We start from the raw sequence: 16,940 nt of genomic DNA on the forward strand, positions 1-16,940 counted from the left end.
ATTACAGTTTCAGTAGAGGGTGAGCAGACTGTGTCATATAGATACTTCCCTGCTCCTTGGCCCTCCACTGGGTTAGAAAGGAGCCCTTGTAGGCTGTGGGCCATTTCCCCTCATTGATCAGGCTTTGGCTGCCTTGGTGGCTCCATCAAAGTCCCTCCTGGGCAAGGCGAACTGCCCCAGTAGAAACTGCAAGGTACTGGATGGCTTGTTGGAGAAAATGCATGAAGTCATGGCAGTCCAGACACAGCTGGCAAGCACAGGTGCCATACGGTCCCTGTACCAGCGCCATCTGGTTGGCCAGCTAGAGGAGGGGCGTAGTATGGATCTAATAATTGAACTACAACGTGTCTCCTCACTTCTTCCAAAGCTCATGAGAGAGCAGGGTGAAGCAAGTGCTATTGCAAGTTTGTGGGTTTGAGTTTTTGGCCAGTTACCATCTCTGGCTGTCACAGTTCATACTGCAGCCAGAGGATAGGGTGTGTCTGCTCAAACCAAGCCATCTGCCTTGTTTGGGCCTGATGCATCCATGATGACTCAGCAGGGCCAGAAAGCCCGTTACTGTGCTAAGGAGGTGTTAGGCACCTTGAAGCGAGGTTAGGGCTGGCAGTGGCCTCAGCAGCAGCAGCCCAAGCAACCTCAGCCTGTTTGGGGGCAGGAAGATCTGCGGGGCCGGCTGGACGCAGCACGGTGCAGCAAGTCTAAACGGGGCAGACGATGTGGCAGTGGCCAAGGACCTGCCTCTCTCATTTTCAGCTTGGTGCCAGGGTCACGTGGCGGCTGTGTCTCCGCCTCTTGGGTGTTATGGCAGCCTGGATACAAGTGGTGCAATTGGCTCTTCTACACATGCGTCCAGTCCAGAGGCATCTCTTCAACCTGGGGTTCTGTCCACAGAGACAGCTGCAGGCAGCAGTGCTCAGCACCTGAGGTCAGCTTTGTGCAGACCTCAGGTGGTGACGGATCCAGCCAACATCATATTAATGCTCTAGAACTGAGAGCCATTCACCTGGCCCTCCAGCATTTTCTCCTGAGTCTGCAAGGCCATCACGTGCTAGTAAGAACCGACAGACAGTGGCAGCAGCATATGTCAACAGACAAGGGGGTCTAGGCTCCCCAAACCTCTGCAGAATAGCACACAGGCTTTGGACCTGGGCATGGACAAGATTTCTGTCCATCAGGGCTATGCACATGCCCAGATTGGTGAACCAGGGGCAGACCTACTCTCCAGGGGAGGCCCAAGTCCAAGGGACTAGAGGCTGCACCTGGAGGTGTTTGGAGAGATCTGGCACCGCTTCGGCAGAGCAGTGGCCGACCTATTCTCACTCTTCTCCCAAATCTGCAGCAGAGAGTTCGTAAGGAGGAAGTGCAGCTAATCCTGGTGGCCCCAAACTGACCCCACATGACATGGTTCTCGGTGGTTGTGCCTCTCCTGGCCGGGAGCTCCCTGTCTGGCAGGATCTTCTGAGTCAGGCGCAGGGGGCTCTGCTACATCCCTTTCCACCGGGACTTGCGCAGTCAGCGGTTCAGACCATGCAGAGTGCTCGGGCACTGTCTACGAGGGCTGCATACTCTTACCTCTGGGAGCTCTTGGCATCATGGTACACAACTAACCAAACTGATGCACTGACATACGCAGCCCCAGAGGTGCTCCGGTACCTGCAGGGGCTGCATGAGGCGGGAAAATCACCTTCAACCCTTAGATGCATGGTGGTAGCTATCAAGGCTGCAGGTGATTATAGGCTTGCAGATGGTGACTGCAGCCTCATCTCTCAGTTCCTGAAGGGTACGTAGGGGCTTGCACTGTGCACCAGGAGGCTGGCCATTCCACCATGGGACCTAGATCAGGTGTTAGCTGCCTCGCAGCAGGAACCTTTTGAGTCTCTGGAGTCAGTCAGCTTAAGTGGCTGTCTCTTAAAGTGTTTTTCTCTTGGCAGTGACATCAACCAAAAGAGTGGGGGAACTGCACACTCGGTCAGTGGATAAGAGCTGTTGTCATTTCCTGCTGTATGGCGCTGGTGTCATGTTGTGTCCAAACCCTGCATTCCTGCCAAAAGTACTCTCAGACTTTCATTGGAATCAGTTGGTGGAGTTGCAACCCTACGACCACTCCAAGGAGGGTAGTGAGGGTCAAAAAGACTGTGTCCTGTTGGAGCTCTGAAGGTTTATGTCTGGCGCACTGCAGTATATAAAAAGGCAGACCAACTCTTTGTCTGCTTTAAGGCCCAGTGCCAGGGTGAGCCGGTGTCGAAGGCTGGGCTGTCTTATTGGGTCGTGGAGACAATTCAGCAGGCTTACAGAGGGGCTGGCATGCCAGTATGGTGGGTTCGTGGGCACACTCAACATGAGGTGTAGCCACCCATGGCTCGAGGCCGCTCTGTACCAGTTCCAATCAATGTTAATCAGTGGGTACATGCGCAAGGTGGGGCTTCTTTTGCCTGGTACATGCTGGCCACATAAAGTGATGGGTCTTTAAGATTATTAATTTTCCATGTCGATTACCCCAGATGGGGTTAATTCCCATAGTTATGATATAACTACTGGGTGGGGAAATAATCTCCTTAATTAGAGAACCAAGGTTACAATGTATTAAAACCTAATCCACACTCTTGTCCAGGGCCTTGCATTGTCTGTTTTGTTGTGCTCATGAATACTGTCTGTATCTCAAATTGCCTCTTAGGGACAAAAAGTTTACCTTACCTTACTTACCTTACCTAGCTTTGCCCAAGACAATTTGTGTAAATATAGAAAGGGTGGAGGGTACGCACACCCAAAAAACTTTTAAAGGTGCTGGATCAAAAAAAATCTAACTAAGGCAAGAATCAGACACAAGATCTGCACACTGTAATGAAAGATCCCAGCTTTTAATTGTGCATTATTTTGATCCGACAGAGATCTTCATCAGACATTGCCAAACCATCGTCACTAAGCAGAACAATCAATATAGACTCAAACACATTCATAACTTAGGTGATTGTGATATGCATCACTGAGAGTCAGTCTACACTCAAGTTGGACCAATGAAGTTGTACCAATCAGAGCAGAGTTAAACAAGGTTGTCTGATACTCCCACATGGGGGATAGATTATGCCTCCATGAAAAGGAACCAGAAACATCAAGATACAGACATACACCACATAAGATGTTGAGTCAAATATGTTTTATACATCATAAAAATCATCCAGGAAAAACACTTATCATGAAAACTACCATATAGAAAAAGACATATAAGAAGTACAAAAATAGACAGCAGTAATATATAACTTGGCCAGAAAGAGTTTTTAGGAGTACAGGCCCATTCAGCCTAGCAATTGGTATTGGGACCTACGACAAAAGGGACGACATGAACAAAAACGAAGAGAATGAAAAGGTAGGTTGCATCAACAGAAAAACGGATTTATTGGAGAAACAATCAAATTCAGACTATGTTTACTGTAAGAATCATCTGTTTTACAAATGCGGTATACTATATACTATATTGAATTTACTAATTTAACCTCTCTAACTCCACCAGTACGCCGACGTCCTCGCTACCCTCCTCCTCTGTGAAATGGTATCTCCCATTCAGGATTCAGGAAGCTCTGGACTTTTAAAAAATAACATTGTTTTTTTTTTTGTTTGTTTGTTTTTTTTCCTTTTTTTATGTATTTCGCACCAAAGCAGCCTAAACACACATAGTCCAAAATCGCAGTGAGTAGTGTCATGTCATGCCGTTTTTCGACGGGAAATGTTGCAGGATTACTCGCCATCTTATGTGGAGCTGTTAGCGGGGACTTAGCTGTTTTATAAAAGGTTAGAGTCTCACTCCTACCACTTTATTGGCTGAGATACACTAGAAAGTGGGATCATAACTTTCACATTTCATATGGCTTTATGGGTGATATTTTATGGTGTTTCTGTGTCATAAACAACATCAGCTATCATAATCACATCCGATTTCACAAGTACAATGTTTGAAGCTGGCTGAGTGTTGTTTGATCACTGACTACTGTTTTGAAGCCAAGTGACTGACTTGTCATTTGGAGCTCCGCCTGGATGTTTTCATGGTAAAAACACTGTAGAATGGTCAAACTTTGAGCAACCTTCTTCAAATTTGAAACAAGTGTTCACTGATAGTGTGCCTACAGCCCCACAGTGTCATTTACCTGCTCAGATGAAGCCACAGACAGTTATTCATCCTGAAATACATTTTTTATTTTATTTTAGGCAAAATCTTCAATTTTTTACTGACTTCAAAGGCCCATTACTCTGTCTCTGTATCTGTGTTTCTGACACTTTCACAAAAAAACTTCAGGGAGTTTTCTTTCTGGCAAGAAATCATGTATGCATGTAGTCAGAGTGGTTCAGAAGCTACAGTCATTTTTATTTGTATATGTCATTTTAGGCATTTTTGCTACAAAATGGGGGTGGAGTACAAGAGATTTTTTGAAAGAGGTGGGATGGAAACTTTTTTCAATATTTGAATTATGTTTTTGTCTTCGGTTTCCTATAGCAACCTGAAGTCATTTTTTCTTGTTCTTTGATGATTATAATGTCTAGAAAATTTGATCTGTGAATGATCATATTTAACTATAAATTTAAGATGGCTGCTGGCATTTAGAAAACTTGTGAAATCCAGCAATTCTTTTATATTTATCTATGTCCATTCATCCACTTTCATCCGTGTATTCGGGGCCAGCAGACTGACCAAGGGGGGGATCTCTCTGTGTTCCCAGGCCAAATGAAATTTATTATCCTTGTAGCATGTTGTAGGTCTTTTTGTGGTGTCTCCTTCCAGTTGGACAAACCTTAAAAACCTCTTGATTAGCAATTTGATTAGATGCCTGAACCACCTGAACTGGCCCCTTTCAAAGCAATTTAAGTAGCGGCTGTACTCCGAGCTCCCTCCGGATGTTGTACTGTAGCTTTTCCCCCATGTCTAATGCTGAGACCAACCACCCTACAGAGGAAACTCATTTTGGCTGCTCAGACCTGCGATCTCATTCTTTTGATCACTACCCAAATTTCATGACCATGAGGCTCAGAACATCTCTGCTCTTTGCAGATGACGTAGTTCTGTTGGCTTCGTCACACCATGACCTCCAGCATGCACTAGAGCTCTTTTCAGGCAAGTGTGAAACATCTGGGATAAGAGTAAGTACCTCTAAGTTTATGATTCTCTGCCCAAAAATGGTGGTGGAATGCCCCCTCTGGATTGGGAGAAGGTTACTGCCACAAGTGAAGGAGTTCAAGTATTTGAGGAGCTTGTTCAAGAGTAAGGGGGTTTCCTCAATGTACATTTGCCCAAGACTCAATTTAACACAAACTCTTATTCAAAGTGTCCAACATATAAGGAAATCAGGTCATGGGGCTACCCATAGCTGTGTCTTTCAACTGCAAATAAAAGGAATGTTTGTTTAAGAAAACATTTTGTTATTAGGACCAGTTTGGTTAATTCTTTAATATGGCAGAAAGGGGATTCCTATATGGATGAGAGGACCATAAAATAGTCAACTACTTCAATACTGCCGTTAGGCGGAATGTTGGTATAGAGTGATTCCACATCAAACATAACCAGCTATTCACAGAACACTTAGTGTTTTATGTATTTTTTTTATGTTAATCATATTGATACCTTACACATGTAAAGGCAAAGAGGTGTCATGAAGTTTTAGAAAACATTCAACAAATGTAGATATTTTCTCTGTCAAAGAGCCAATGCCACCTGTAACAGGTCTACTGAGTGGATTTTCTAAATTGTTATGTACTTTGGATAGTGGATGATCTACTTTCATATAATCAAGTTCTTTTTAGTGATGCCATTTTCAAAATGACAGGATAACGTGCTGTGAATGGTGTTTTTAAAATCCGTAGTCGGATCTGAGCCGAGATTCCTATAGAACATTTGATAGCTGTTGATTAATTTCATGATCATAGTCACAAAAATCTATCACCACTGTAAACCCGCTTTATCGGCTGGCTTGATTAATAATATTCTTGCCTTTATTTGGTTCAAATAGAGCCCTCACTTTGATCTAATGATAAATTAGTATGTACCGTATTGTATTTTCTCTCTGATTTTTGTTGTTGTTAAGGGCTTGTAAAACATCTCTCTCTTCTTGGCAACAATAAGTGTCTAATGAGGCATTTCTATTTTTGGGAGGAACAGAGGTGGATTTGCCTCTGAAGGATCTGTCAGTACCTACAAGGGGCTTGTACTGCAGTTGTGAAAAGATGGCTGCATAAAGCTACTACCTGAGCCTCTAGATGATTCTGTATTAGACCTAAAAAAAAAAGAAAACTATCATAGATAACTCAAATGTATACAGTTAGTTGTAGGTCCAAAAGACAAACATTTAGACTATTTAAAGCTTACTGACAACTGAGGACAATACCTTAATAGATAAGAGGACAACATTCTCAGGTCTTTGGATCTGGGATTTACTGCAATTCATTTTCAATTGAATTTTATTTGTATAAAAAAGGTCTTTCCAGTAACCTGGAGCACTTTTGATTTTCAGATTTATTTGAGAGAGTGAGAGAAGGTCCTGTAACCTGGTGCAGTACGTGAGAAGATTTTACAGTTAGCTTACTTAATAGTGTTTTATTATGAAGAAAAAAAATTCAAAGATGGAGACTAACTCATATCGCAACAGTGCCTGGACAGTGTGACGTGTGTGGTTGTGGTCCTGCCGTGGTCCTGCCAGATGCCTCCTGCTGCTGCTGCCATCATTAGTCATTAGTCATACTTCTACTGTTATTATACACATATGACTATTGTCACACATGTATACTGCCAGATATTAATACATACTTTCAACATATTGTACCACAGTAGCCAGAACTATAACTATAATATTATTACTTTCATTAATGTTGTTGTAAGCTACTGTCATTACCTGCATCTCTCTCTCTCTCTCTCTCTCTCTTTCTGTCTCATTGTGTCATACGGATTACTGTTAATTTGTTTTGCTGATCTGTTCTGTACGACATCTATTGCACGTCTGTCCGTCCTGGAAGAGGGATCTCTCCTCAGTTGCTCTTCCTGAGGTTTCTACCGTTTTTTCCCCGTTAAAGGGTTTTTTTGGGGAGTTTTTCCTTATCCGCTGTGAGGGTCATAAGGACAGAGGGATGTCGTATGCTGTAAAGCCCTGTGAGGCAAATTGTGATTTGTGATATTGGGCTTTATAAATAAAATTGATTGATTGATTGACTTGTAAGCTGACTGATGTCGATAATTCAATCGTAAATTTCTTGTACTTTAAAAGAAAAAAAAAAATACGAGTTTAAAAGTTTTGTTAGCATTAGTTAGTTTATTCTGTAGCACTTCCACCACTCAAATAAATCATTAGCTACACATGATATCATATGCTTCTGATTTCTTTCTATACCATACAGAGGTTGAAAAAAAATGCATGTGTTTAGGGTTGTGTGAGGCTGGGGGCTTGAGGAGAACAATATGAAGTGATGAAGGCTGGGGAAGTAGTGAGATCTTGAGTCTACTTTTACCCCTGCATGTATGCAGATGGAATGGTAGTACCCACTTCTTGAATTAAGATGAATGAGATTTCTGTTACAGGCTATGTCTGATTGAAGTTTCATTGCTATATGTGAAGAGGAAAAGTGGATTCAAAATGAATAGAACGTAAACAGTGTAGATGATATCAGAACCTGTTTGCTTAACTTTCTCTACAGCAGAAAACAGAACTTGACACTTGCAAATGAGGTTGTCTTATCAAAGTACTGCCCCAGTTTCAGAAGTTGTCTTAGTGGGAGTTTTCCTCATCCTGAGCTGAGGGTCTGATGCTGGGTTTTCACTTTTAATCAGTTGGCCAGTTGTGAAGTCCAATGATGAAAGTGCAATACTAATAAACTTTATTTGGCTTTCTGGGGTTCTGTGGTAACAAGAGTTGATGCTACAATGGGCCTTTGTATGTATACTGTAAAATGAAAATCCCATGTGGCTCAAAAAGAGAAGGAAGCCCAAATATAAAAACCAGGAGGAGAAAATGAATATTCATCAGATGGAATGAAGGAAGCAATGTTTTCTTGTATTTCTTGGCTTTCTTTGTGAAAACAGAATATATTATAGGAGAAAAACAAAAAACAGCCTGTCCGCTCTGCTCAGTTTTCAGTTTAACATGTCCTCGTGCTCTAGTTCTTGTTTAAATTCTCAGGCCCCTATCTCCCTCTTAACTGCTCCTCTCACTGCTTCTATTTCCCTCTCTGTCTTTGCCCTCTCCATATTGGTCTCTACATCTTGAATTTTTTTTTTTAAGATATTTTTTGGGGCATTTTTTAGCCTGTGTGAAAGGGGGAGAGAGAGGAGGAGTGACATGCAGAAAATGGCCAGCCCCTGTGGCAACAGCCTTGTACATTGGGCGCCTGCTCTATCCACTAAGCCACCGACGCCCCTAAATCTTGAAATTTATGTGGTTGAATATTAAAATCAAGGTCTGTGTGCCTGAGTGCTGTAATAGCACACCTAGGGGCAACTTCACAAAGAATGGATTGTGGCCACTGATGAACCACCATGAATTGCACATCACTTGCAACCTCTATCATTCCCTAGTCATGGTCAAAAATGGACTAAACATATATATTTTTTAATGATATTATTGCACAGGCACACCCATAACATTTTACATCTTATTCCAATTTTCCCTATTTTTGTGTCTAATTGTATTTATCCTTGTGACAAAGTATAAATGTTGTCGTTACACCAAGAACACAGGCAGCAGAACAATGAAATTTTGAGAGCTACAGGTCTCGACCGACAAGGTGCAGATGCATTCCTCAAAACCCCAGGCTAGGAATTTAGATGTGACAGAGATTTAATTAAAGCTGCCAAAATGCCACTTGCCTGCTTTACACAGATGACGGTCATGTATGCACTGGCCAAGTCACAGAGTAAAGCTGCAGAAATCCACAAAAAACAAGAACATGGATGGAAAAGAAGTGGATAGTGAATGAGTCCAAACTTATGGAACTATTTCACAGATGCAGTATTTGTGGAGCTGAAATGTGTGACAACAGCCTAGCATCATCTGGCAGCAGACTCAAAGTGAGATGGCAATGCAGCAACGGTCACACTGCAGAAATGGGAGTCATGTCCAAATGTCCGTGGGATGGCTGAAAACAATCTGCTTACAGCAGCAGCAACGTTGTTCACTGGTGCAACTTACACTGACATTTCTGATTGGGCAGCGGTTTTGAGGCTTCAACTGCCCAAGAAAACCACATATTATAACATACAGTCTAGCTCCCTGATTCCTGTCATTGAGGAAGCATACAAGATGCAGGAGGATGCCAGAATCTGGATGGTGAGGCAGTGCATGTGTGTGCAGATGGAAGAAGTGATAACCCGGGCCATTCAAGCAAATACACAACCTACTCCTTCATGGATGACTCCACCAATGAAATCATACTCTTTGAATTGATTCAGGTAAGAAAAACACAATAATAGACAAAAAATAACAGTTATTGTGCTACAAAGTCTCTTTCAAAAACGTAACCACCAGTAACTCGTAAACCTTTCTTGTTCCCCCAAGGTGACCCAAACAAAAAGTTCTGTTGGTATGGAGCCATTAGGTTTCAAGAAAGGATTGGAAAGGCTCTTGGATGAAGGGATCCATGTAAAGGTCGTAACCGCTGACAGACATCCGTCCATCAGGAAAACTTTGAGAGAGACTTTTCCAGACATAGACCACCAGTTTGATCCTTGGCATATAAAAAAAGGTTGGTCTACTTATAACAATATTGTATGTGCCCATATAGCACAATACCTGTCACTTAGTATAATGCTGTGCTGTGTTTTCCCTGAGAACAGCCATAGAAAATAATTTGTCTGTGTGTGCCCTTTCTGAATTGTAATGTCCATTTCTAATCCTTTTCCCCTTTTATTTTAGGAATAAAAAAGAAATTAGTCCAAGCCTCTAAACGCAAGTACTGCAAAGACATTGGTCCTTGGATAAAGAGCGTAATCAATCACTTGTGGTGGTGCTGCAGCACATCAAAAGGAGATGGAGAGGTAAACACAATCACACCTCGTTGCAGACAGCCCTACGGCATTTCACTTTTCCTTGCAGACCTAAGCCATACAGTACCTCATTTTCAGTACTTCATTCCTGAAATGATGAAACATTATTACTGATTTGCTGACAGGTCTATGGCATACAATGTTTCTAATTTTATTCAATGGATAGTTCATATGGAATGTTACATCAGTGCTACAATGATTTCTTCTTGTGGGGGAATGTTATTGTCAGGAGTTGATTCGACGATGGAAGTCACTCCTTCATCATATCCGTGGAGTCCATCGCTTGGAGGAAAATGGGGAAGAGCACAAATGCTACCACCCTGATTTGTCAGCAGATGAGCAAAGGAAGAAGAGATGATTGTTGGAAGACTCCGCTGCGTTCATGAGGTGGTGATGAACAGACGTCCCCTTCAAGATTTGGAGCAAATGACGCTGTTCAAGCACACGGGTATGTATATAAACTTGTTGGAAGATAGTGAAAAGGCCCAATAAAATGCAATAAGAGGTAATTGTGTGTTCAGGAAATCTTTCTGTGAAAATGATTTACAGTAAATGGGGTGGTTATGAAGCACCACAGACAAGAGGAGCATTGGTATGCATACTATTCTACGTTTTTGGTTTCTTCAACAGGTCATGCACACACTCTGTGATAAATATTGCATAAAGTATGTGGTTTATAGTTTATAGTTTGTAATGTCAACTATGTTTTTTGTGTTTTCAGGAAACCTTGAGGTTTTCCATAATGCCCTCCTGAAATACTGTCCAAAGCGCCTGCATTTTGACTATCCTTCGATGCAGGTGTGCACAAGGTTGGCTGTCATGGATCACAATGAGAACCACAACACAAAACGTGAACAGGCTTCGACTGCAACAGGTAAATTCTAAGAATATGAGCAGTGGCAAGTTTACACAAAATACCTAAAAAGATCATTTTAGATTTTGAGAATTTTCATTGCACGAGTTGTCTACCGTAATCACTGTAGTGATTAGAGAGTGACAAGTAGAGCTATATAGGACTTATTTCATTCTGCTCAAAGCAGTAAATAAAACATTATGGAACAGCATCTGTCAAGAAGTCATTGAACGTTTTGAAACATCTCAATTCTTGCTTGTATATCATTTCAGGCCTCCAAAGACACAGCGTTGTCTTTCAGAAGCAGTCCAAGCAGTGGGTTTCCCGGCCAGTTTACAGGGAGACAACTCAAAGATTCAGAGATGACCTGATGGAGCAAGTACTGCACAGACTGGATCCCTCAGTCATATTCAGAGACTCCTCATCAAAAGTGAAAGTCCCTCGTCTGGCTACCAACATCGCCCCATTTCCTAAACCCAACAAGGAGGATGTCATAAAAGCACACAAATCTAGGTTCACAGGCTCATCAGAGGAATAATGTTGCAAGTCCCCCCCCTCCAGTCATAAGTGTGCCTTATATTTATTTGTTGATTTTGGTGTGATACATTGTAAAATAGGATGCTACAGTGTGATATGTTTTTTGGGACAATGTAATATAGTGTGATGTAGTGTGACATAATGTTATAGTTTTATAGTGTGACATACAGTAATGTAATATAGTGATATAGTACTACTTTTTCTGTCCCAAACCAGTCTGCAGGTTCATCCATACCTGTCCATTTACCGCAAAATATTCATTCTTACCTCATACATGTACATATTGTAAAGTAAATAACACAGTTTATCATTTTGTGAGTTGTCATTTTACTTTTGCAAATCTGATCATGTTATTTACAAGTTGAACATTGAAATGTTTGATAAAAATAGCTTACAGATGTTATTACACAGCAATCTCAAACCCTGCCCTCTTTTCCTGATCTTCCCATCACAACTGTTGATGTCCTCAGACAAACAAGGAAAACAACAGTTATGATGGAAGGATTGAGAGAAGAGGGCAGTGTTGGAGATAGATCAACTTGTCACACAACAATAGAGAAACTATTTTGAAATTATTTAGCTGTCAGAAGGTTGAGTATTGAACTAATATATGGTGTGTAATCTATTTACAACTTCAGGAGTCACCTGTCTGTTCACAGATTGTTACTACGCTGCATGTAATAATAACAACATAATGCTGTATTGAAACTTTTATTAGGGTAAAAAGAGAGTATTATAGGAAGGTAGTGAACACAATTATTAGCCAGCAGATATGTCACAAGGATATGAATAGTGCATGTATCAACAAATTGTGCGTGATCAAGACAAGTCTTTATATAGTGTTTTGATAACTGGAATGGCTTGCAAGTCTACAACATATCCATAGCATCCTGTGCCTCTTGGAATCCTTGATATGTCCCCGTTGGTGAGGGATATCTTCTACGAATAGCACTGACAACACACGGTGGCAAAGGTTTACGATTGCCTTTCCCCAGCGTTTCTCCCTTCAGGGCCCACTCCAAAACAATGCGGTAGGACACCAACCTGTATTTACTGAGAAACAAGAAAAAAATTTATCAATAACCAGAACAACATACACGACTGTGTAATTCTTGGCCTATGCTTTAACTATTTTCTCTATACATGTAGAGACTAACTGTGTATACAGCTTGCTATATACAACAATATGTGCCTCATGCATCTTTATTATAATTATAATTTTTATATTATAATTTATAATAAAATTATAATAGTCACTTACTCTACTCGTCCGTTAGGTCCAGATGGCCTGGGGCGTTTTTTCCAGTTTATTTTGGGTAGATGGGAAAAAAAAAAAAAAAAAGTTTCAACAACTGCGGGATTTACTGTAGCTGGAAAAGCGTCATTCATTGTGACACAATCTCTTTGTGTACTGTCCTCTTTGCCAGATATATCAAGCATGGCAGCACCAACTCCCACTCAGTACAGCAGAAGCACTCATTTTCTGTCGGCATAGGTTGGCAAGCCCCACATCTACACCACCAATCCATGCTGGTTCTGACTCTCCCCTCGGCCCCAGGCTGTTCGACTGTCTCAGCTTCTCTTCGTGCATGCTCAGCTTCCAAAACATGTAGTTCCTCTTCTGTATATTCTGGTTTAAATAGGTAAGGTTGTGGATCTTCGTCAGTCCCGAAGAAATCATCCTCGTCCTCTCTTACAAAGTCGGCCATAATCTGTAGTAGCAATCTTCTTCATCTTCTCCTAAACAGAGGCTTTGTTTTGTTGACCTACTTACAAGCATGTCTGCGGTTTAGTTTCGTATGCATTTCTTTCAAAACTTACATAAAGTGCTAATCTTAGTCTAAAAATAGATAACGTAACATAACGCGGTAAAAACGAGTCACAACAAGCACACAGGACCGTTTAGAGTTGCTGAAGAGTTTATCTGATGACTGCAGGCAGAGGCAGGCTAATGCTTCCCATTGACTCCCAGCATTTGAGCTAAACTAATTAGCGGTGGACGAGCTCTGCCGGTCTCTCCCTTTTTACTGCACGTATAGCCGAAAGAATGGTATCTATCTGCTTGTCATGGACTCGGGAGTGAGGCAAGACACGCAAACAAAACAAATGTTGGCGTATCCCTTTAAAGGTTTCACTGTGACATCATAATATTCTGCAAAAACACTTTTATGGCCATTGTTAAATGTCATATCTCAGAAACCGAGGGGGACACATTTTGGTCAGATACTGAATTTCACAGACATGGATGTAAACTGTAAGTGCAACTCGATTGGTTCACGGAGGCATACTACTGCAAGGCAATAATATAAGTTTACCCACTGAAGCTGAGTGTATTCTCTGTCTCCTCTCCTTCAGTCTGACGGACAGTGAAGTTGGTTTACCCTATGACAAGGAGTCTATGGCTATCATCCACCTGAACAACACTACAGTCATGTACCTGAAGGAGGTCACCAAGTTCCTCGCAATGGTCTGCTTTGTCCGCAAGGAAAGCTTTGAAAGAAAAGGTCAGTCTGTTTACAGTATGTTTATCCAATCAATCACTAATACCTCCTTTACATGAGCTTTTTCATACACAATGAATCAGCATAAAAACTATTTTATTGAATATTGAGAGCCTTGTTTGAAAATGTCTGGTTCTTTAATAAAAAGTTGCAAGGTACAAGCTTATGTATATAAAAACGTAATGACAGACGCTGATTATGACTTCAAAGTGCATTTCAAAAAGACACATCCAAAGCTTAAAACTGTGTTATGTGTGCAATTAATGGCAGGTGGAAGCTAAAGATAACAATGTTGAGAAAGCTTAAAATACAGTCTGAGCTTAAATCAATTCACTTGGGTCAAAGTGCCATTCAAATTGTTACTGAACTTAGCAACATGGTGCCATGTTTTGTTCTCAGCTATAACAACAAAGCTGTTATATATCAGCTAACAAGTTGATTCAACATGGCAACAGCAACCCAGACTCACATATTTTGACCCATTTGCCATGCCAAAATTTAAATGATATAGAAACAAAGATTTCTCACAGCCAAGTTGAATGATTGAAAGTGGTGGATTAAGTGGTGGTCGTTATATTATCCAGAGAGTTCTGTGTGTCTTTGTCAGTAGCAATGAGCATATTGTTTAAAGAATAAATTGAAATGGGAAAAATAACTGTAAGGGGCCTTACACATGTAGCACCTTTAACAGCCTGGAAAACATGAGGTCAGGCATTGGGTGCTACTCTTTTGCCCACTCTGTGCCAACTTTTAAAGGCGCAGAGGCAGGTGTGTGCAGACCCGCTTTTTTTCCAGGCGTTGTTTTATAATTGTGTGTAAGGCCCAAAATATTATCCGGGGGACAGATGTGAAGTTCTGAGTAGCACTAAAAAAATTAACTTCGTCTCCATATGTACCACACACTGATATTTACGGAAGAAGGGAAAGATATCTGTTGGCTGTGATTGGTTGTTCCTCATCACATACATTACACGCTGCTGTTTTCCAAAAGTTGAACTCAGTTTATCACAAGGAGCAGTAGTTGTGCCCTAAGACACAGGCGCTTGGGAACGTGTGCACGCTGCTCTGGCGTTTGAGCATGCCTGCTGCGCGTCTATATTGGAAACAATAAATATGAGGGCGCAAAAAACGCGGCATGTATACGATCCCCAAAACCCGAGACTCCACCCACTTCCAAAACTCACAGCCACAAATCTATTGTCTAAATGATGGTATTATTGTTTCTATTGGCTGTCATGCTAGTAGCCAATTAACGATCAAGGCAGGGTCCAAGAGATTGACATTTGATAACTAATAGTTTTAATGATAAACTGTTAATTAAACAGCACCTGGCAACTGTTTAGATGCAGTAACTGCAATGCACAGTCAGTGCTGCAGCCAGGGCAAGTCTTTAACCGAAAATAAATACAGGCATTAGTATCGACTAACAAGTGCATTTCAGGCTTTAGAGATGCGAGTAGCTTCAGCAGAGATAGACAAGTAGCAAGGTTTATCTAGCAGGTATTCCATGGGCAGGAATGAGGGATGGTCACCGGCTGGAGGTGATCCTATGGTACATGAACCTCGTAGGACGATATATGGAGCAAGTCTAGCTCACTGTTGCACACCAACCCATTCTTATTCCCAAATACTGTCAATTCACCCTTCGCTAAGGCCTGCCCCCCTTAGTTACTGTTGCTAAGTCCGACAAACTTTCAGTTTCGGAGCTAGACTGGCATGGCGCTTTCACTGTCGCTAACTGCATTCCCTGGAGAAATACTCTTAAATTTTTGGAAAAACAAAAAAGTGTTTTCGGGCAGAAGCAGACAGAAGGGTCTACAATATGCATTTGAAGGATATATTCAGGATGTCAGACTGACACAGCAACGAAATCAAGGTAACAAAATAAAGATTGAAGCTACAGTAAAGCCTACAGATCACGGTGTAAAAGTGAACCATCACATCACTGCTGATCGCCACAGAAGACAATGAATTTAAAGGGAAACTTTGCTGATATTGAACCAGCTGTGTGGCATCGCAGTGTCTGCAGATGAACAGTGTTTAGCTTCACCCCTGTGCCGCTCCCAGCACCCAGACTGGCAGCTGGACTGTCGGGAGGCTGTGGAAGAAGTCAAACAAGTTAATCTGCGCACAATGTGTTGAGAGACAGCTGGTTGAATATCAGCAAAGTTTCCCAGCTTCCCTTCACTGGTCCCTGTACAGCAGGGTCAGCCTTTTTTTTTACTGTTATAACCATTAAAAAGCAAAAGCAGCATGTGTATACATTCAGTAGGCTATGTCTTCAGTAGCTAGCTAGGTAGCTAACCCTACACAGGGAAGAAACTTATATCTTTGTCCAACCTCTCCAGGTAACGAGTATCATTAATACACGACGTGCCCCAGGCACAACATTTAGCTCTAAATCCACAAAACCACCCTGAAAATGAAGGAAATCTGAAATGACTGCATTAGAGTCAATGGAGCAGACCCTGGTCTGAGACGGCCCAGTGCTATGTTATGATTAGCCTGTCTGCGTGTGGGGGTGGGACTTAGCGAAAGGTCAATTACCAATGCTTTGTCCTGCATCAGCATCTCATAGGAACACACAGTGCACCCAAAACTCAAATTCTGTTCATTTGGTAGCTGGGTCTGTGCTTCTACATGCAGTAGCTGTGTTTTGTCCCTGCTTTCTCTGTAGTTATATAGTTGACTATCTGCCTTATGTGGCTTAGTAATGTGCACATAGTAATACTGACTGACTGACAATGGACTTTTTTTCCCTTGAGATGTACTGTCTCTATGGAGATCATCTCCTGTTTAGCCTCACATCTAAGGAGAAATGATTCTGTGAAGTTAGGGTAGCACGTACCATATGCTGTTTACAATCTTGGCTAAGTGATTCAAACACTGCTTATGCCTTTTACTTTTTTTTACTCCCTTTTTTTATTTTATTGCTGCCTATTGTGTTTTATCCCTATAAGTTGATTAAATATAAACTTAAAAATAGAGTTTAGCATTTTTTATTAATTTATTTATTTTTGAAATAATCAGGGACGGT

General features: G+C 41.6%; 1 protein-coding gene across 1 annotated transcript in view; it reads left to right on the plus strand.

The window, feature by feature from the left end:
• rragd (ras-related GTP binding D) overlaps nt 1–16,940 on the plus strand; it is an 89,324-nt gene that overhangs the window by 66,159 nt on the left and 6,225 nt on the right. The window contains exon 6 of the mRNA XM_049596310.1: nt 13,758–13,906. Coding sequence (XP_049452267.1) covers nt 13,758–13,906 — 149 coding nt within the window. The remainder of the gene's footprint in view (nt 1–13,757; nt 13,907–16,940) is intronic.

The sequence above is a fragment of the Epinephelus fuscoguttatus genome, linkage group LG14 (assembly GCF_011397635.1).
Source record: "Epinephelus fuscoguttatus linkage group LG14, E.fuscoguttatus.final_Chr_v1".
NCBI lineage: Eukaryota > Metazoa > Chordata > Actinopteri > Perciformes > Serranidae > Epinephelus > Epinephelus fuscoguttatus.